At 40.5% G+C, this 21,272-nt stretch overlaps 1 protein-coding gene across 7 annotated transcripts in view; it reads left to right on the forward strand.

Annotated features, from left to right (window-relative positions):
* Positions 1-21,272, forward strand: part of cacnb2a (calcium channel, voltage-dependent, beta 2a) — a 190,779-nt gene that overhangs the window by 97,739 nt on the left and 71,768 nt on the right. The window contains exon 1 of one of the 7 annotated variants that reach the window (XM_062021598.1): positions 19,306-19,837. The exons of the other annotated variants lie outside the window; for them this stretch is intronic. Within the exon in view, the coding sequence (XP_061877582.1) occupies positions 19,769-19,837 (69 nt within the window). The 5' untranslated portion in view covers positions 19,306-19,768. Of the gene's footprint in view, positions 1-19,305; positions 19,838-21,272 lie in introns of those variants that run through there. 7 annotated transcript variants of the gene reach the window in all.

The following is a 21,272-nucleotide window of genomic DNA, read 5'->3' on the forward strand; positions in this document are numbered from 1 at the left end:
CCAAGTGGTTACCGAGGCGGTATTGGTCACACCAATGCTGATACTAATACTTTAATTTTTCAAAATAATTGAATGATTTTTGATGACACAAGTAATACGACAAAAAAAGAATATGGCGATGTAACAATATCACTTAAATATTAAAAATGATTTCCTCATACAAAGTAAACATAAGAAAAAACTACTTATGGTTCTGTTTTAAATCCTTCGTTTTTTGCCCTAAAGTTCTCCTCTGTCCAGGGACTTATTTCCTGAGTTTTTTAGACGACGTGAACAAACAAAATTGATTTTGCGATCGTAAAATATTCATCTATTTACTGTAGTATCAACCATATACAAATATGATTAGGGATGGGAATTGATACGATTTTTCCGGTTCCGATTCCACTTTCGATTCTGCTTAATGATTCGGTTCTTTCTCGGTTCTCTTATTGATTCTTATTTTGAAAAAAACAATAACAATATGATGTATTAGCATCAATTTTGTATAGTTTACAGTTAACATGAATTTACAAAGCCAACAGTGAGGTCTTAAGAGGCACATAGGGAAAAAAAACTTTTGAAAATATATATATATTTTTTTTATATTCTGTAGAATTTAACAAAATAAAACACGTGGAGACAACACAAGAACGTAACATTTCGTAACATTTTTTTTTAACTTTTAAGAATCTTTGTCACTTACCTAGAAAATATACTGTGCAAAAGTTTGTTTAGATTTACAAGGTGAAACTAATATAATGACATACTTCAAATGTTGATGTTTATTGATTACAGCTCATTAAAAGTAGCGCTGTTGCGGCCTTTTTTAGTAAAATCTCGGCAAACTTCGGTGCTCTTTTTTCCTCCCGGGAACACGCCATGTTGCTGACGTCACTACGCACGATGCGTGATGACGTCATCCCCACCCGGAAGAACCATTAAGAGAACCGCTTGACAAAATGGCAAGCGATTCCGAGGAGTTGATACACTGGGAACCGGTTCCCATCCCTATATATGATTACTTATGGTTCTGTTTTAAATCCTTTGGTTTTTTCCCTAAAGTCCTCCTCCGTCCAAGGACTTATTTCCTAAGTCTTTTAAATGACGTGAACAAACAAAATCAATTTTGCGATCGTAAAAATATTTATCTATTTACTGTAGTATCAACCATATACAAATATTATTAGAGATGGTAATTGATATGATTTTTACGGTTCTGATTCCACTTTCGATTCTGCTTAACGATTGGGTTTTTTATCGGTTCTCTTATTGATTCCTATTTGGGGAAAAAAAGTTAACTAGAGTTAACATGAACTTACAAAGCCAAGAGTGAGGTCTTAAGAGGCACATAGAAAAAAAACTTTTCAATATAGATAAAAAATTTAAAAAATCTGTAGAATTTAACAAAATAAAATGTGTGGAATCACCTAGGGATGTCCGATAATATCGGACTGCCGATATTATCGTCCGATAAATGCTTTAAAATGTAATATCGGAAATGATCGGTATTGGGTTCAAAATTATCGGTATAGGTTTCAAAAAGTAAAATTTATGACTTTTTAAAACGCCGCTGTGTACACGGACGTACACTACCGTTCAAAAGTTTGGGGTCACCCAAACAATTTTGTGGAATAGCCTTCATTTCTAAGAACAAGAATAGACTGTCGAGTTTCAGATGAAAGTTCTCTTTTTCTGGCCATTTTGAGCGTTTAATTGACCCCACAAATGTGATGCTCCAGAAACTCAATCTGCTCAAAGGAAGGTCAGTTTTGTAGCTTCTGTAACGAGCTAAACTGTTTTCAGATGTGTGAACATGATTGCACAAGGGTTTTCTAATCATCAATTAGCCTTCTGAGCCAATGAGCAAACACATTGTACCATTAGAACACTGGAGTGATAGTTTCTGGAAATGGGCCTCTATACACCTATGTAGATATTGCACCAAAAAACAGACATTTGCAGCTAGAATAGTCATTTACCACATTAGCAATGTATAGAGTGTATTTCTTTAAAGTTAAGACTAGTTTAAGGTTATCTTCATTGAAAAGTACAGTGCTTTTCCTTCAAAAATAAGGACATTTCAATGTGACCCCAAACTTTTGAACTGTAGTGTAGGGAGAAGTACAGAGCGCCAATAAACCTTACAGGCACTGCCTTTGCATGCCGGCCCAATCACATAATATCTACGGCTTTTCACACACACAAGTGAATGCAAGGCATACTTGGTCAACAGCCATACAGGTCACACTGAGGGTGAACGTATAAACAACTTTAACACTGTTACAATTATGCGCAATATGTGACAAATTTCACCACGCCTAGTGTGTCTGTGACAATCATTGGTACTTTAACTTAACTTTCACTTTCGCGGTTAAGCACGGCTTCTCGTGTCATCATGAGAGTGTGGAAATATGACCATATCACACCAATTCTCAAATCCCTTCACTGGCTTCCTGTTTCACTCAGGATTGAATACAAAGTCTCCCTACTAACCCACCAGTGCCTCCATGGAAATGCCCCCCTCTACCTCAAAGAACTACTCACCCCCAAATCCTCCACACGACACCTCCGTTCCGGACAGGCTAACCTCCTCCAACCTCTGAGGACAAAGCTACGAACAACGGGAGACCAGGCTTTCTGCTCCGCCGCTCCCAGTCTGTGGAAAGCTCTCCCTGACCACCTGAGGGCACCACAGACTGTGGATGCTTTTAAAAAAGGCATAAAAACCCTTATTTTTAAAAAAAACTTTTTTTTTAATGCATACTAGTTGTAGCTCAGTGGTTCTTAACCTTGTTGGAGGTACCGAACCCCACCAGTTTCATATGCGCATTCACCGAACCCTTTTTTAGTGAAAACTAAAAAAATTTTTTTTTTCAAATTCAAGACAAAGTTATATGTTTTTGGTAACACTTTAGTATGGGGAACATATTCTAAGTAACAAAGACTTAAAGGCCTACTGAAATGAAATGTTCTTATTTAAACGGGGATAGCAGATCCATTCTATGTGTCATACTTGATCATTTCGCGATATTGCCATATTTTTGCTGAAAGGATTTAGTAGAGAACATTGACGATAAAGTTCGCAACTTTTGGTCGCTGATAAAAAAAGCCTTGCCTGTACCGGAAGTAGCGTGACGTCGCAGGTTGAAGGGCTCCTCACATTTCCCCATTGTTTACACCAGCAGCGAGAGCGATTCAGACCGAGAAAGCGACGATTACCCCATTAATTTGAGCGAGGATGAAAGATTTGTGGATGAGGAACGTGAGAGTGAAGGATTAGAGTGCAGTGCAGGACGTATCTTTTTTCGCCCTTGTAACTTAGGTACAAGCTGGCTCATTGGATTCCACACTTTCTCCTTTTTCTATTGTGGATCACGGATTTGTATTTTAAACCACCTCGGATACTATATCCTCTTGAAAATGAGACTCCAGAACGCAAAATGGAAATTCACAGTGACTTTTATCCCCACAACAATACATCGGCGAAGCACTTTAGCTACGGAGCTAAGGTGATAGCATCGTGCTTAAATGCAGATAGAAACAAAAGAAATAAGCCCCTGACTGGAAGGATAGACAGAAGATCAACAATACTACCAAACCCTGGACCTGTAACCACACGGTTAATGCTTTCCAGCCTGGCGAAGCCTAGCAATGCTGTTGCTAACGACGCCATTGAAGCTAACTTAGCTACGGGACCTCGACAGAGCTATGCTAAAAACATTAGCTCTGCACCTACGCCAGCTCTCATCTGCTCATCAACACCCGTGCTCACCTGCGTTCCAGCGATCGACGGCGCGACGAAGGACTTCACCACGATGATCGGTGCGGTCGGCGAGACGGAGGAAGTCAACCCAGACAGGTGAGGACAGCGGCGCGGCGGCGGACGGCGTTGTAGCTTTCGACGACACCCCGGCCGCCATCAGAGTCGGCAAGAAACATATATTTCCCCAAAGTTACGTACGTGACATGCACATAGCGCCACACACGCACGGACGGGCAAGCGATCAAATGTTTGGAAGCCAAAGCTGTACTTACGGTAGCGCGTCTGCTATCCAACTCAAAGTCCTCCTGGTTGTGTTGCTGTAGCCAGCCGCTAATACACCGATCCCACCTACAGCTTTCTTCTTTGCAGTCTCCATTGTTAATTGAACAAATTTCAAAAGATTCACCAACACAGATGTCCAGAATACTGTGGAATTATGTGGTGAAAACAGACGACTTAAGCTGGCGACCGTGCTATTCCAAAATGTCTGCTTCAACCCTTGACGTCACGCGCAAACGTCATCATACGAGACGTTTTCAGCCGGAAGTTTCACGGGAAATTTAAAATTGCACTTTATAAGTTAACCCGGCCGTATTGGCATGTGTTGCAATGTTAAGATTTCATCATTGATATATAAACTATCAGACTGTGTAGTTGGTAGTAGTGGCTTTCAGTAGGCCTTTAATTAAGAGTTATTTGGTTAGGGTTAGGGTTAGGGCCAGGGTTAGAGGGTTAGGGTTATAATAAGGCATTAATAAGTACTTAAATGACTAGTTAAGAGCCAATACGTTACTAATTTGCATGTTAATAAGCAACTAATTAATGGTGAATATGTTCCCCATACTAAAGTGTTACCATGTTTTTTTTACTGGTGCACAAAATGAACCATGCATGAACATCACCTTGTTCAAAGAAAAAAACCAACACAGTGCATAAACTCACAACAAATTACACACCTGCAAATCAGTCTGACTTCTGCTGTTGCCGTATCCGTAATACGCCGATAGGGAGAAGTTTTTATTTACACAATGAGTCGGGTGTGTCTTGACCTCCGCCAAACCCCTGAGGCCGACTCACCGAACCCCTAGGGTTCCATCGAACCCAGGTTAAGAACCACTGTTCTAGCTATTTGGCTGTTCTAATTTTATTTTTATTTTATTTTTTTAATTATGTTTTCATTTTTTATTTTTTTAATACACTGTAGCACTTTGAGGTTGTTTACTCAATGTAAAGTGCTTTTTTACAAATAAAATCTATTATTATTATTATTATCCTGCGGTGTGTAGTGTAGCATGTTTAGCTAGTCCTCCAGTGATAATAGTACTTGAAAGATTGATAGTTTACACTACCGTTCAAAAGTTTGGGGTCACCCAAACAATTTTGTGGAATAGCCTTCATTTCTAAGAACAAGAATAGACTGTCGAGTTTCAGATGAAAGTTCTCTTTTTCTGGCCATTTTGAGCGTTTAATTGACCCCACAAATGTGATGCTCCAGAAACTCAATCTGCTCAAAGGAAGGTCAGTTTTGTAGCTTCTGTAACGAGCTAAACTGTTTTCAGATGTGTGAACATGATTGCACAAGGGTTTTCTAATCATCAATTAGCCTTCTGAGCCAATGAGCAAACACATTGTACCATTAGAACACTGGAGTGATAGTTGCTGGAAATGGGCCTCTATACACCTATGTAGATATTGCACCAAAAACCAGACATTTGCAGCTAGAATAGTCATTTACCACATTAGCAATGTATAGAGTGTATTTCTTTAAAGTTAAGACTAGTTTAAAGTTATCTTCATTGAAAAGTACAGTGCTTTTCCTTCAAAAATAAGGACATTTCAATGGGACCCCAAACTTTTGAACGGTAGTGTATATGGAGGTGAGGATTACTGACTGTTGGGATGCTAGGGAGGCTGCTAATTTGAGTTTTTTGGCTTGTCGCTGTCAAATTTCCTGGACACAGTTTGAATGCGTCACGACATGACGAGGGTATTTAAAGTTCTGTCGTCAACCTAACATACTGTATACATCATTTCTTTTGCGCAACCCTAGTCTGTGCGTGTGAAAAAGAGGCACTCTGACCCCGTGTCTCATATTCACGTCTTGCCTGCTGCAGTACCTCGTCATGTGATTGACAACCTGGCTGGGATGAGGCACTTATCTAATGCACTGGCACACGGAATGCTGGGTAAACACTTTTCACAGGCCTGTCAGTGTCACCTTGATGTCCATCCCTCTTTTGGCTTACGGCCCCGCCCCCTTTTTCCTTGTCCGGCTCCGCTGCGTTCCCTCGGTTTTAATGTCACGGTCGGAAATACGAGGACGCCGTCTTTGGCGGTCGCGTGCTGGGGAAAGTGAGCATCGACCGTGACGGGGAAGTGACGGACAGATGGCAGGGAGGCGCTAGTGTGGGGCGACTGTCAGCCCGCTCGGCGGGAGACGGAACAGAACACGACTTGGCACGGATCTTCATTCTTCAGCCGTGATGCGGGATGTCGCTACATTCTTTCTGTCTCGCCGTGTGTTCCTCGGTTTCCGCACATAGCGCTATGAGTGCCGCCGATTAGCGCGTCAGCCTTACAGTCGGTGGCCCTCAGGGCGGCCCCAGTTGACCTCTGACCTCACACAACCTCATGAGCAGTGGACATGCGTCAGCAGGGACATTTTTAGTAACTTCACTTAGTTTGCTGCTAAAGGAAGATGTTTATATTCATGCTATGAATCGAGGCGGGTCTGCCAGGAATCTTAGAGAGGATAGACAACATGTTTTAAATGTTTTAAGAAGTACAGCTGGAGTTTAAGTGTATATAACTTATACATGAGGTAGTTCTACAGCAGGGGTCACCAACGCGGTGCCCGCGTGTACCAGGTTGCCCGTAAGGACCAGATGAGTCGCCCGCTGGCCTGTTCTGAAAATAGCTCAAATAGCAGCACTTACCAGTGAGCTGCCTCTATTTTTTTAATTTTATTTATTTACTAGCAAGCTGGTCTCGCTTTGCTCGACATTTTTAATTCTAAGAGAGACAAAACTCAAGTAGAATTTGAAAATCCAAGGAAATATTTTAAAGACTTGGTCTTCACTAACTGACAGAGAAACAGATAACAGATTTGGTGTCCAGTTCAAAGTGTGACATGATTTATTTAAAAATTTGAGAGTTGACTTTTGTATTTTACATGAGTTATTATTTGTACAAACATGGTGCAAAGTAATTCATGATTTGTTCAAAAATGTTAGTGGCTAGCTAGTTAAAATGGGATATTGTGATTTCACAAGACTGTCTTAGAAGTGATCATTTGAAAATGTTCAATTTGAAAAATGTGCACTTAGAGAAAATATAAAAATAAAGTGTTGCATATTGATATTTATCTGTTTCTATATATATTTATTGTGAGAAATCATTAAGATGATCAGTGTTTCCACAAAGATAAATATCATTAATTATTAATAATAACATAGAGTTAAAGGTAAATTGAGCAAATTGGCTATTTCTGGCAATTTATTTAAGTGTGTATCAAACTGGTAGCCCTTCGCATTAATCAGTACCCAAGAAGTAGCTCTTGGTTTCAAAAAGGTTGGTGACCCCTGCTGTACAGTATACATGAAGGACATATGAAATACTGTAACAACAAGGTTTAATTGATTAATTACAGGGAAACTTCACTGTTTTTATAAGTATGCCTATCATTCACAATCATTATGAGAGGCATAACGATTAGAGATGTCCGATAATGGCTTTTTTGCCGATATTCCGATATTGTCCAACTCTTAATTGCCGATTCCGATATCAACCGATACCGATATATACAGTTGTGGAATTAACACATTATTATGCCTAATTTTGTTGTGATGCCCCGCTGGATGCATTAAACAATGTACACTACCGTTCAAAAGTTTGGGGTCACATTGAAATGTCCTTATTTTTGAAGGAAAAGCACTGTACTTTTCAATGAAGATAACTTTAAACTAGTCTTAACTTTAAAGAAATACACTCTATACATTGCTAATGTGGTAAATGACTATTCTAGCTGCAAATGTCTGGTTTTTGGTGCAATATCTACTTAGGTGTATAGAGGCCCATTTCCAGCAACTATCACTCCAGTGTTCTAATGGTACAATGTGTTTGCTCATTGGTTCAGAAGGCTAATTGATGATTAGAAAACCCTTGTGCAATCATGTTCACCCATCTGAAAACAGTTTAGCTCGTTACAGAAGCTACAAAACTGACCTTCCTTTGAGCAGATTGAGTTTCTGGAGCATCACATTTGTGGGGTCAATTAAACGCTCAAAATGGCCAGAAAAAGAGAACTTTCATCTGAAACTTGACAGTCTATTCTTGTTCTTAAAAAAGAAGGCTATTCCACAAAATTGTTTGGGTGACTCCAAACTTTTGAACGGTAGTGTAACTTTACCATGAATTGATTAACGTGGACCCCGACTTAAACAAGTTGAAAAACTTATTCAGGTGTTACCATTTAGTGGTCAATTGTATTCTACTAATACAAGTTTCAATCAATCAATCAAAAACAAGGTTTTCCAAAATAAGAGAACAACTTCAACTCCAGTTATGGAAAAATGTGCCAACATGGCACTGCCATATTTATTATTGAAGTCACAAAGTGCATTATTTTTTTTAACATGCCTCAAAACAGCTTGGAATTTGGGACATGCTCTCCCTAAGATAATCCTGATACCCATTACAACTACAGGAAATACTATACTTTGACTTTCACAAAGTGCATTATTATTATTATTATTAATTTTTTTAAACATGCCTCAAAACAACAGCTACAAAAACAATGAAGGCACACAGCTTCAGTCCAGAGTATACTAGAGCATACTTGCCAACCTTGAGACCTCCGAATTCAGGAGATGGGAGGGAGCGGGGTTGAGGTGTGGTGGTAGTGGGGGGTGTATATTGTAGCGTCCCGGAAGAGTTAGTGCTGCAAGGGGTTCTGGGTATTTGTTCTGTTGTGTTTATGTTGTGTTACGGTGCGGATGTTCTCCCGAAATGTGTTTGTCATTCTTGTTTGGTGTGGGTTCACAGTGTGGCGCATATTTGTAACAGTGTTAAAGTTGTTTATACGGCTACCCTCAGTGTGATCTGTATGGCTGTTGATCAAGTATGCATTGCATTCACTTGTGTGTGTTTAAAAGCCGCATATATTATGTAACTGGGCCGGCACGCAAAGGCAGTGCCTTTAAGGTTCCTGGATGTGGAGAGATCGGGCCATTTTGGGCTGAAAGATGCGTGTACGATGGACCTACTCGCTAGCTTGGGAATTCTTCGCGAGCTACATCCAGCAGTGGCCTTTGAAGCAGCGGCGTCGACTACCAGCGGAGACCGTCAGCGAAAGAGACGTAAGCGATGCGCTCGGAAGCAGAAGCGGGGGTGTCGGGCGGGGCTAACAACAAAGCTAAATGCGTTGTTGTTAGCGGGGCTAACGAAAAAGCTAAATGCTAATCCACAAAGAAGCGCTAATAAGGAGTCTGTTAAGATAGAACTAGCCAGCGCCAGGCTGGATAATCCCTGCACACATAGCAATTCTTCTAGAATAATATACAACTCACATAATGTTTTTTCTGCGTCAGAGGTGGACATGCATTTTACTGAGGTGGCAAACAATCTAAAAATTCCTGTCATATCAATTCCTAGATATGGTCGAAATTATTTAAAGTGCACTATGCATAATAAACGTAACATTATTAATATTGCTACTACGGATACTTTCAACAAAAACTCCTCAAAACAGCCCACTACCTATAATATGGGCTTTTTAAACATAAGGTCATTGTCTTCCAAAACGTTATTAGTTAATGAAGTCATCAGAGACAACAATCTTGATGTCGTTGGTCTAGCCGAGACCTGGCTCAAACCAGACGATTTTTTTGCGCTGGGTGAGGCGTCTCCTCCTGGCTACACGGGAACGCATATTGCCCGCCCCATTAAAAGGGGTGGGGGTGTTGCACTAATATACAACAAAAACTTTAGCCTTACCTCGGACCTAAATAATAAATATAACTCGTTTGAGGTGCTTACTGTGAGGTTTGTCACACCGCTGCCTCTGCACCTGGCTGTCATCTACCGCCCCCCAGGGCCCTATTCGGACTTTATCAATGAATTTTCAGAGTTCGTTGCTGATCTAGTGACGCACGCCGACAATATAATCATAATGGGAGACTTTAACATCCATATGAATACCCCATCGGACCCTCCATGCGTGGCGCTCCAGACTATAATTGATAGCTGTGGTCTTACACAAATAATAAATGAACCCACGCATCGCAACGGTAATACGATAGATCTAGTGCTTGTCAGGGGTGTCACCACCTCTAAAGTTACGATACTCCCGTACACTAAAGTAATGTCCGATCATTACCTTATAAAATTCGAAGTTCTGACTCATTGTCAACAAACTAATAATAATAATAATAACTACTATAGCAGCCGCAACATTAATACTGCCACAACGACGACTCTTACTGACCTACTGCCTTCAGTAATGGCACCTTTCCCAAATTATGTGGGCTCTATTGATAACCTCACTAACAGCTTTAACGACGCCCTGCGCGACACCATTGATAGTGTAGCACCGCTAAAGCTAAAAAGGGTCCCTAAAAGGCGTACCCCGTGGTTTACAGAAGAAACTAAAGCCCAGAAATTATCATGTAGAAAGCTTGAACGCAAATGGCGTGCGACTAAACTTGAGGTTTTCCATCAAGCATGGAGTGATAGTTTAATAACTTATAAACGCATGCTTACCTCAGCTAAAGCTAAATATTACTCAAATCTCATCCACCTCAACAAAAATGATCCTAAATTTCTGTTTAGTACAGTAGCATCGCTAACCCAACAAGGGACTCCTCCCAGTAGCTCCACCCACTCAGCAGATGACTTTATGAATTTCTTTAATAAGAAAATTGAAGTCATTAGAAAAGAGATTAAAGACAATGCATCTCAGCTACAACTGGGTTCTATTAACACAAATACGACGGTATATACAACGGACACTGCCCTCCAAAATAGTTTCTCTCTCTTTGATGAAATAACATTGGAGGAATTGTTAAAATGTGTAAATGGGACAAAACAAACAACATGTCTACTTGACCCAATTCCTGGGAAACTTATCAAGGAGCTTTTTGTGTTATTAGGTCCATCAGTGTTAAATATTATAAACTTATCACTTTCCTCTGGTACTGTTCCTCTAGCATTCAAAAAAGCGGTTATTCATCCTCTACTCAAAAGACCTAACCTCGATCCTGACCTCATGGTGAACTACCGGCCGGTGTCCCACCTACCGTTTATCTCGAAAATTCTCGAAAAAATTGTCGCACAGCAGCTAAATGAACACTTAGTGACTAACAATCTCTGTGAACCTTTTCAATCCGGTTTCAGGGCAAATCACTCTACGGAGACAGCCCTCGCAAAAATGACTAATGATCTATTGCTAACGATGGATTCTGATGCGTCATCTATGTTGCTGCTTCTTGATCTTAGCGCCGCTTTCGATACTGTTGATCATAATATTTTATTAGAGCGTATCAAAACACGTATTGGTATGTCAGACTTAGCCTTGTCTTGGTTTAACTCTTATCTTACGGACAGGATGCAGTGTGTCTCCCATAACAATGTGACCTCGGACTATGTTAAGGTAACGTGCGGAGTTCCCCAGGGTTCGGTTCTTGGCCCTGCACTCTTTAGTATTTACATGCTGCCGCTAGGTGACATTATACGCAAATACGGTGTTAGCTTTCACTGTTATGCTGATGACACTCAACTCTACATGCCCCTAAAGCTGACCAACACCACGGATTGTAGTCAGCTGGAGGCGTTTCTTAATGAAATTAAACAATGGATGTCCGCTAACTTTTTGCAACTCAACGCTAAGAAAACGGAAATGCTGATTATCGGTCCTGCTCAACACCGACATCTATTTAATAATACCACCTTAACATTTGACAACCAAACAATTAAACAAGGAGACTCGGTAAAGAATCTGGGTATTATCTTCGACCCAACTCTCTCGTTTGAGTCACACATTAAGAGTGTTACTAAAACGGCCTTCTTTCATCTCCGTAATATCGCTAAAATTCGTTCCATTTTGTCCACGAGCGATGCTGAGATCATTATTCATGCGTTCGTTACATCTCGTCTCGATTACTGTAACGTTTTATTTTCGGGCCTCCCTATGTCTAGCATTAAAAGATTACAGATGGTACAAAATGCGGCTGCTAGACTTTTGACAAAAACAAGAAAGTTTGATCATATTACGCCTATACTGGCTCACTTGCACTGGCTTCCTGTGCACCTAAGATGCGACTTTAAGGTTTTACTACTTACGTATAAAATACTACACGGTCAAGCTCCTGCCTATCTTGCCGATTGTATTGTACCATATGTCCCGACAAGAAATCTGCGTTCAAAGAACTCCGGCTTATTAGTGATTCCCAGAGCCCAAAAAAAGTCTGCGGGCTATAGAGCGTTTTCTATTCGGGCTCCAATACTATGGAATGCCCTCCCGGTAAAAGTTAGAGATGCTACCTCAGTAGAAGCATTTAAGTCTCATCTTAAAACCCATTTGTATACTCTAGCCTTTAAATAGACTCCCTTTTTAGACCAGTTGATCTGCCGTTTCTTTTCTTTTCTTTTCTACTCTGCTCCGGGGTGGACCGCTAGCCTGTCCATCAGATGGGACATCTCTACGCTGCTGACCCGTCTCCGCTCGGGATGGTTCCCGCTGGCCCCACCATGGACTGGACTTTCGCTGATGTGTTGGACTTTCACAATATTATGTCAGACCCACTCGACACCGAGGATGTCGTTGTGGCTTGTACAGCCCTTTGAGACACTTGTGATTTAGGGCTATATAAATAAACATTGATTGATTGATTGATTGATTGATTGATTGGCGCTCTGTACTTCTCCCTACGTCCGTGTACACAGCGGCGTTTTAAAAAGTCATAAATTGTACTTTTTGAAACCTGTACCAATAACTTTGAAACCGATACCGAAAATTGGTTTAGATACAATATAGCTGCAATTATACTTTCATTATTTTGTCATGTGGAGTGTTAGAAAAGTTTTGATCCCTGGTGATGTGCGGTTCGATACTGAAATATCAAACCCGCCGATACCAGATCTTTATGCTCTAATATCGATTTTCAAAATCAAAATATCGATACTTTTAATACTTACAACTGTGGCCACAACGATTCATTAAGTTAAGCTCATGACGCAGTAATAGTAGAAGTAGTATGTATTGAACATGCTTACAAATCTCACGTAAAAAATATACAACATAAAGTAGCAAGAAACATGTCAATAATGAATAAAGCAAAACATGTTCTAGACCAAAAATCACTTCATATTCTCTACTGCTCGCTAGTGTTACCATATCTGAGCTATTGTGTAGAAATATGGGGAAATAACTACAAAAGTACACTTCATTCATTAACGGTGTTACAAAAAAGATCAGTTAGAATAATACATAATGTTGGATATAAAGAACATACAAACCCTTTATTTATTGAATCAAAGATACTGAAATTCCACGACATAGTGAATTTGCAAACAGCTAAAATTAAACACACAAAGCAAACTATAACCTGCTACCCAAGAATATACAACAATTCTTCTCAAAAAAAGAGTAGAAATATAATCTTAGAGAAAAATGTTTTTTAAAACATTTGTATGCATGTACAACACTTCGGTATATCAGAATTAAATTATGGAATGGATTAAGCAAAGCAATCAAACAATGTACTAATATGATCCACTTCAAGAAACTCTTCAAATTTAAAGTGTTTACAAAGTACAAAGAAGAAGAACCATGATAAACATTCTGAATTTATTCCATCCATTCATTCTTTCATTCTCAAAATAATCTTACTTATCTCATCATATGAAATATGACTTACTTCACCAATTATTATTTATTTATTTATTTTTATTGTGATTACTTATGGAGTATATTGTGAATAAATTGAGAACAGGAAGTGAACAAAAGTTTTAGCAACTGTTATGTAAAAAAAAAAAAAAGGGGTAGGATTAAACAAGCTCTGCTTCTTCCTACTCCTTTTCGAACATGTTGAAAAGAGAAACTGGGAATTGTGGTGTATCATGTTGTATGCTAGCATGTTCCAAATAAACTCAAACTCAACTCAATGTTGTTAACAGTTCGCAGTTCAGTATTTCTGAGAGTAAGTTGTTTTAAGTTGAATGATGTGGACACGTTTGTTACTGGATACGTTATATGTGTAAGTAATATGCAACTATAACTATTTGATGTGTTTGTATTGACAAATGTGCTGATTTAGACTGCAATATTGTTCAAAGAAGGCTACCTTAAACCATACTTGCCAACCTTGAGACCTCCGATTCCGGGAGGTGGGGGGTGGGGCGGGGCGTGGTCGGGAGTGGGGCGGGGGCGGGGCAGGGGTGTGGTTGGGGGAGGGGGCGTGATTGGGGGCGTGGTTAAGAGGGGAGGAGTATATTTACAGCTAGAATTCACCAACTCGAGTATTTCATATATATTTCATGTATGTGGGCTCTGTACCGAGGATGTCTTTGTGGCTTGTGCAGCCCTTTGAGACACTTGTGATTTAGGGCTATATAAATAAACATTGATTGATTGATTGATTGATTGATTGATTGATTTATTTATTTATTTATTTTACTATACATATAAATAAAAGAAATACTTGAATTTCAGTGTTCCTGAGGCTATCCAGTAGATGGCAGTATTGTCCTGCTTAAGAGTGTCACAACATTGCTGTTTACGGCAGACGAACTGCTTTACGGTAGACGAAAACGTGACTGCTGTTGTTGTGTGTTGTTACCGCGCTGGGAGGACGTTAATGAAACTGCCTAACAATAAACCCACATAAGAAACCAAGAACTTGCCCTCAATCATTCTATAGTTATAACGTGATTGGGCAGGCACGCTGTTTATAATGTGGGAAAGCGGACGTGAAAACAGGCTGTCCCCACTCAGGTCCGCATTGAGCTGGAGGGGGCGTGGCCTCCAGCTCCGGCTGAATTCCGGGAGTTTATCGGGAGAAAATTTCTTCCGGGAGGTTATCTGGAGAGGCGCTGAATTCCAGGAGTCTCCCGGTAAAACCGGGAGGGTTGGCAAGTATGCCTTAAACGCATGTCTAGCTTGTGGGCCATTGTGTACTTAATAATAATAATGGATTAGATTTTATATCGCGCTTTTCTATTGTTAGATACTCAAAGCGCTCACAGAGAAGTGGGAACCCATCATTCATTCACACCTGGTGGTGGTAAGCTACATTTGTAGCCACAGCTGCCCCGTGGTAGACTGACGGAAGCGAGGCTGCCAGTTTGCGCCTACGGCCCCTCCGACCACCACCTGTCATTCTTAGCTTAACTTAGCTGTTGTGTAGCTGCTAGCTTCTGGTAGCCTCTACCCAACCTTGTTTTTTTTTGTAAATGACTTGACTAAAATACAAGAACAACCTTTTGTGCTTGTTGGAGGACATTTAGATGTTGGTAACTGGCTGTCCAGCTTTACACAAGTAGTTTGGATGCAAGCCAAAATAATCTGATACTTGTTTTTTGTTTTTTGTTTTTTATCGGACCGGTATTTAATATAAATTTTCCGATTGGGACACCCCTATTAGTTTTTACTGTCCATTTCATACGAGCAAATCCTTTCACATGATCAAATATACCATATTTATCCCTGATGATGGTTTGGTCAGCATGGACCAGGCATGCAACCGATGTTGAGCATTTTATGATGTCTAATATCACTTGACGTTTCACTTTCACTTTCCTTTTCTTTGGCTCACTGGCTCCAGGAGAGTCTGCTTCACACTTAGGAGACAAAGTACAGCTGTCTATAACTACAGATTTTCATAGTCGAATCTGAGTTGTTAGATTTTGCACATAGTCGACTGATCGTAGTTTTCTGTTGTTTTTATTTATCTATTAAAAAAGCAGCTCATGGGGATCCCCACAAATAAACAGATCTCGACTGCGACTGAAAAAAGGCTAAAACAACTGAACACGGCTGAGATTGGATGGTTGAGCGAGGTCCTCGGATTGTGCAAACAAACAGACTAAAGGCCGACCATAGATTTGGGTCACTATAGCCGCTGGTGGAAATAGTTAACCCATTTAGTAACAGGGTTGAAACGTGCCTTTGAAGCACTTAATGTAACGTAGTTTTGTTCACTGTCTGTAACTCCGAATTTCCACTGAATGGGAGCGGCCGCGGACCGGCTTCACCGCGGGAGGGCGCCGCCATCTGCCGTCTGGCAACTCGGTCCTGCCACTTTATTTTTTGCCGCAAGCAACAAAACAACAGTAACATCATTCCTGGTGAGCTTGTCACACAATCAGTCCTTTGCTTTTCCGATCAGCTGATATGTGACACGAACCTACATTTCCCCATTTAGCTGCCTGGAATATGCCTGTACATTATTCTTTAATTTTGGACCTCCAGATTTAGCATATTCTCTCAACAAGATTAAATTAAGTCTGAAAACCTTTGATAAATTAACTTCATGTCTCCAAATACGATCCGCCTTGAGGACGGAGTATTTTATTTTGAAAGTAAACCGGATACTTCATTTTGTGTTTGTGCATGACTTCCCGTCCAACACGGGCAGATTTTAGCTGAATTGAACGGATTTGTTGCGGCATCCGGCAAAAGTAGAAGTTCTGTGTATATTCAGTGCTGGAATGCGGAACGGCAACGGCATGTCCGTGACGTTCCGCGGGTCTGTGTGTGTCTGTCCGCAGCCGTTCCGCATTCATTGGAAATTCGGGGTAACATATGGACAATGATAACCCAGCGGGCACAAGACGTTGATACAACGTTGATTATACATACATGTCCTTTAAAACTGAATTTGAAACAAGGTTGCAACATAGTTGTATTTGTAAATTGAGACAATGTGGGTGTTTAACGTCGGATCCACCTTGTTGGTTGGTAAATGACCAAATTTCAATGGTCATATCAACGTCACAACCTGACATTGAATAAACGTCAAAAAGCATTTTGTTTCAACGTTGTATTTGTGTTGTAGAATATTGGTTGGGAAATGACCAAAATTTAATGGTCAAATCAACATCCGAATTTGACATTGAATAAACATAGTCAAAAAGCATGTTGTATTTGTGTTGTAAAATATTGATTGGAAAACGACCAAAATTCAATGGTCAAATCAACGTCACAACCTGACATTGAATAAACATTGTCAAAAAGCATGTTGTTTCAACGTTATTTGTGTTGTAGAATATTAGTTGGGAAATGACCAAAATTCAATGGTCAAATCAACGTCACAACTTGACATTGTATAAACGTTGTCAAAAAGCATGTTGTTTCAACGTTGTGTTTGTGTTGTAGAACATTGGTTGGGAAATGACCAAAATTCAATGGTCAAATCAACGTCACAACCTGACATTGAGGATGACATTGTCAAAAAGCATGTTGTTTCAACGTTATTTGTTTTGTAGAATATTGGTTGGGAAATGACCAAAATTCAATGGTCAAATCAACGTCAGAACTTGACATTGAATAAACGTTGTCAAAAAGCATGTTGTTCCAACGTTGTATTTGTGTTGTAAAATATTGGTTGAAAAATGACCAAAATTCAATGGTCAAATCAACGTCACAACCTGACATTGATTAAACATGGTCAAAAAGCATGTTGTTTCAACGTTGTATATATGTTTTGGAATATTGGTTGGGAAATAACCAAAATTCAATGGTCAAATCAACGTCAGAACTTGACATTGAATAAACGTCATCAAAAAGCATGTTGTTTCAACGTTGTATTTATGTTGTAGAATATTGGTTGGAAAATGACCAAAATTCAATGGTCAAATCAACGTCACAACATGACATTGAATAAACGTTGTATTTGTGTTGTAAAATATTGATCGGAAAATGACCAAAATTCAATGGTCAAGACAACGTCGCAAACTGACAGTGAATAAACGTTGTTTCAACGTTGTATTTGTGTTGTAGAATATTAGTTGGAAAATGACCAAAATTCAATGGTCAAAGCACCGTCAGAACCCAACATTGATTAAACGTCATCAAAAAGAATGTTGTTTCAACGTTGTATTTGTGTTGTAGAATATTGGTTTGGGAAATGACCAAAATTCAATGGTCAATTCAACGTCACAACCTGACATTGAATAAACGTTGTATTCGTGTTGTCAAATATTGGTTGGAAAATGACCAAATTTTAATGTTTAAATCATCGTCAGAACCCAACATTGATTAAACCTCGTCAAAAAGCATGTTGTTCCAACGTTGTATTTGTGTTGTAGAATATTGGTTGGAAAATGACCAAAATTCAATGGTCAAATCAACGTCAAAACCTGACATTGAATAAACATTGTCAAAAAGCATGTTGTTCCAACGTTGTATTTATGTTTTAAAATACTGATGGGAAAATGACCAAAATTTAATGGTCATTTAATGGCGGGTGGAGGGTTAGGTTTGGTTGATATCAACACTTCAGTCATCAACAATTGCATCATCAGAGAAATGGACATTGGAACAGTGTAGGACTGACTTGGTAGGATATGTACAGCAAGTAGTGGACACAGAGAGAGAGAGATCAGAAAGCATAAGAATAAGTATCTACATTTGATTATTTACAATCCGGGGAGGTAGGATGTGGAAGGGAGGGTGTTAGTTTATGGTTGAAGTTGCCTGGAGGTGTTTTTAGTGCGGTTTTGAAGGAGGATAGAGATGCCCTTTCTTTTACACCTGCTGGGAGTGCATTCCATTCTGATGTGGCATAGAAAGAGAATGAGTTAAGACCTTTGTTAGATCGGAATCTGGGTTTAACGTGGTTAGTAGAGCTCCCTCTGGTGTTGTTGTTATGGCGGTCATTTACGTTAAGGAAGTAGTTTGACATGTACTTCGGTATCAGGGAGGTGTAGCGGATTTTATAGACCAGGCTCAGTGCAAGTTGTTTTACTCTGTCCTCCACCTTGAGCCAGCCCACTTTGGAGAAGTGTGTAGGAGTGAGGTGTGATCTGGGGTGGAGGTCTACAAGTAATCTGACTAGCTTGTTCTGGGATGTTTGGAGTCTAGATTGTATTTGTGTTGTAGAATATTGGTTGGGAAATGACCAAAATTCAATGGTCGAATCAACGTCACAACCTGACATTGAATAAACGTTGTCAAAAAGCATGTTGTTTCAACGTTGCATTTGAGTTGCTCAGAGGACCTAATTCAACAAGTTCAAAGTTGTTTTAGTGTCCCGTGCCCGCTGGGATTAAACCTTGGACCTTTTGCGGTGCCGTTTGTGACCTCATGGAAGCTACCAGCTGATGCAGGTGCACAGGTACAGGTATGTGCAGATATTGCCAGGAACAAGCACCACACACACACACACACACACACACACACACACACACACACACACAAGTGTGCAAGTTGTACAAGCAGATGGATCCACTGTTAGGGGCTCACTGAGGGAAAAATGTGGGGAGTGAGGGAGGAGGTGGAGGAAGAGGAGGGGTGGATGGAGACAGAGAGGCAGGATGACTGAAATAGCGCAGGGAAGCTTGTGAGGAGGCGAGCGCAGCACAAACACAGAAAGCCAGAGCTTGTGATCGGGAGGTGGCACTCGCTTAATCAGCCGTAGGACGGTCGGTCACACTCCGGCACCACCAAAGAGGAGGAGGAGGAGGAGGTGGAGAAGATGGGAAGATGCGTCGCGTCGCTGCCACCTGACTCTGCACCTGCTAGCAGGCGGCAAGAACGCTGCTGAGATTATGCATGGGACAGGAGGCTCCTGTGGATTCCTCATCTTTGGTGTCGACGGGACGAGCGCCGGCTGTGGCTGGACGGGAGGCGGCGGAGCTCTGAATTCTAAGGAGCTCCCATTTGACTTCAGGCCCGAAGTGAAAGTCGGGAGCTGCCCATGTGGCAGCAGTGCCCGCCGTACCCGTAGCCAGGTGGTGACCACGGCGGCGCAGTGTAGTGTTGTGGCGGCAGCAGTGGCTCAGGACACTGAATGACCAGCGTGGCTGATGAAGGCCACCTGGATCCGCCTGCTGAAAAGAGCCAAGGGAGGTCGCGTCAAGAGCTCCGATGCCTACGTAAGCACCCGTCCTCAAACTTGCTCTCTGTCCGCACGTGTTTGTGTGTACATAACATGTGGAACTGACCACGTCACGCCTCATTGGGAGGAGTTGTTTTTGGTCATGAAGACCAGGAAAGGATACTCGTGTGTGTGTGTGTGTGTGTGTGTGTGTGTGTGTGTGTGTGTGTGTGTGTGTGTGTGTGTGTGTGTGTGTGTGTGTGTGTGTGTGTGTGTGTGTGTGTGTGTGTGTGTGTGTGTGTGTGTGTGTGTGTGTGTGTGTGTGTGTGTGTGTGTGTGAGTGATGACTGGGTATTTCTAATCAGGCAGCTATTTTTAACTCAGACCTGTGTCGGTGCACAGATTATGAAGAATAGTTAATACACCTGTCTACTTTTTTGCAAATCACTTTTCTTCAATCTAAGACAGGGGTCGGGAACCTTTTTGGCTGAGAGAGCCATGAAAGCCAAATATTTTAAAATGTATTTCCGTGAGAGCCATATAATTTTTTTTTTAACACTGAATACAACTAAATGCGTGCATTTTTAAGTAAGACCAACATTTTTAGAGTATAATAAGTCTCTCATTCTTTTTACTAACATTGTTATTCTGAAGCTAACCAATAATAAATAAAATGCTTCTTACCATTAATGCGACTTCTTGAACAGGTGCGGTACAAAACGGATGGATGGATTAAAATGCATGAGAATGTTTTATATGTTGAACGTTATTTTTAACACTGATTACCAGCGGAATTATTCAGTACTTATCCTGTTAAGTAATGTCAGCTAAGATTTATCTGAGAGCCAGATGCAGTCATCAAAAGAGCCACATCTGGCTCTAGAGCCATAGGTTCCCTACCCCTGATCTAAGATGAAACACCCTTTTTTAAAGATGTATTCATTTGTGTTTGCATCTGTCAGCCCAGCCACTTTTATAATTAGGTGACATTGTATTCTTCAAACCAAAGGGACCTAAGGTATGACTACAGTTGGTGCCATTTGCTCATTGTACTAACTTACTGTATTTTTCGGACTATAATGCACACTTAAAATCCTTTCATTTTCTCAAAACTCGACAGTGCGCCTTATAACCTTATGTACGGAATCATTTTGGTTGTGCTTACCGACCTCAAAGCGTTTTTTTTGGTACATGGTGAAATGATAAGTGTGACCAGTAGATGGCAGTCACACATGAGAGATGTGTGTAGACTGCAATATGACTCAAGTAAACAACACCAAAATTGTATATGTTCCATTGAAAATATAGAACATTACACACGGCGCTCAAGAATCTAGCAAAATGTTTTAGTACGACTTTGGTAAGCTATGAAGCCGCACCGCTTGATGGATTGTACTGTGCTTCAACCTACGGGTATTATTATGGTGTGTGTATAAGGTAAGACATATTATCTGCCGTTTTGATTCGCAATATTATGCAAAAGCAACTTTTCT

Source organism: Entelurus aequoreus, linkage group LG15 (genome assembly GCF_033978785.1).
Source record: "Entelurus aequoreus isolate RoL-2023_Sb linkage group LG15, RoL_Eaeq_v1.1, whole genome shotgun sequence".
In the NCBI taxonomy this organism is placed as follows: Eukaryota; Metazoa; Chordata; class Actinopteri; order Syngnathiformes; family Syngnathidae; genus Entelurus; species Entelurus aequoreus.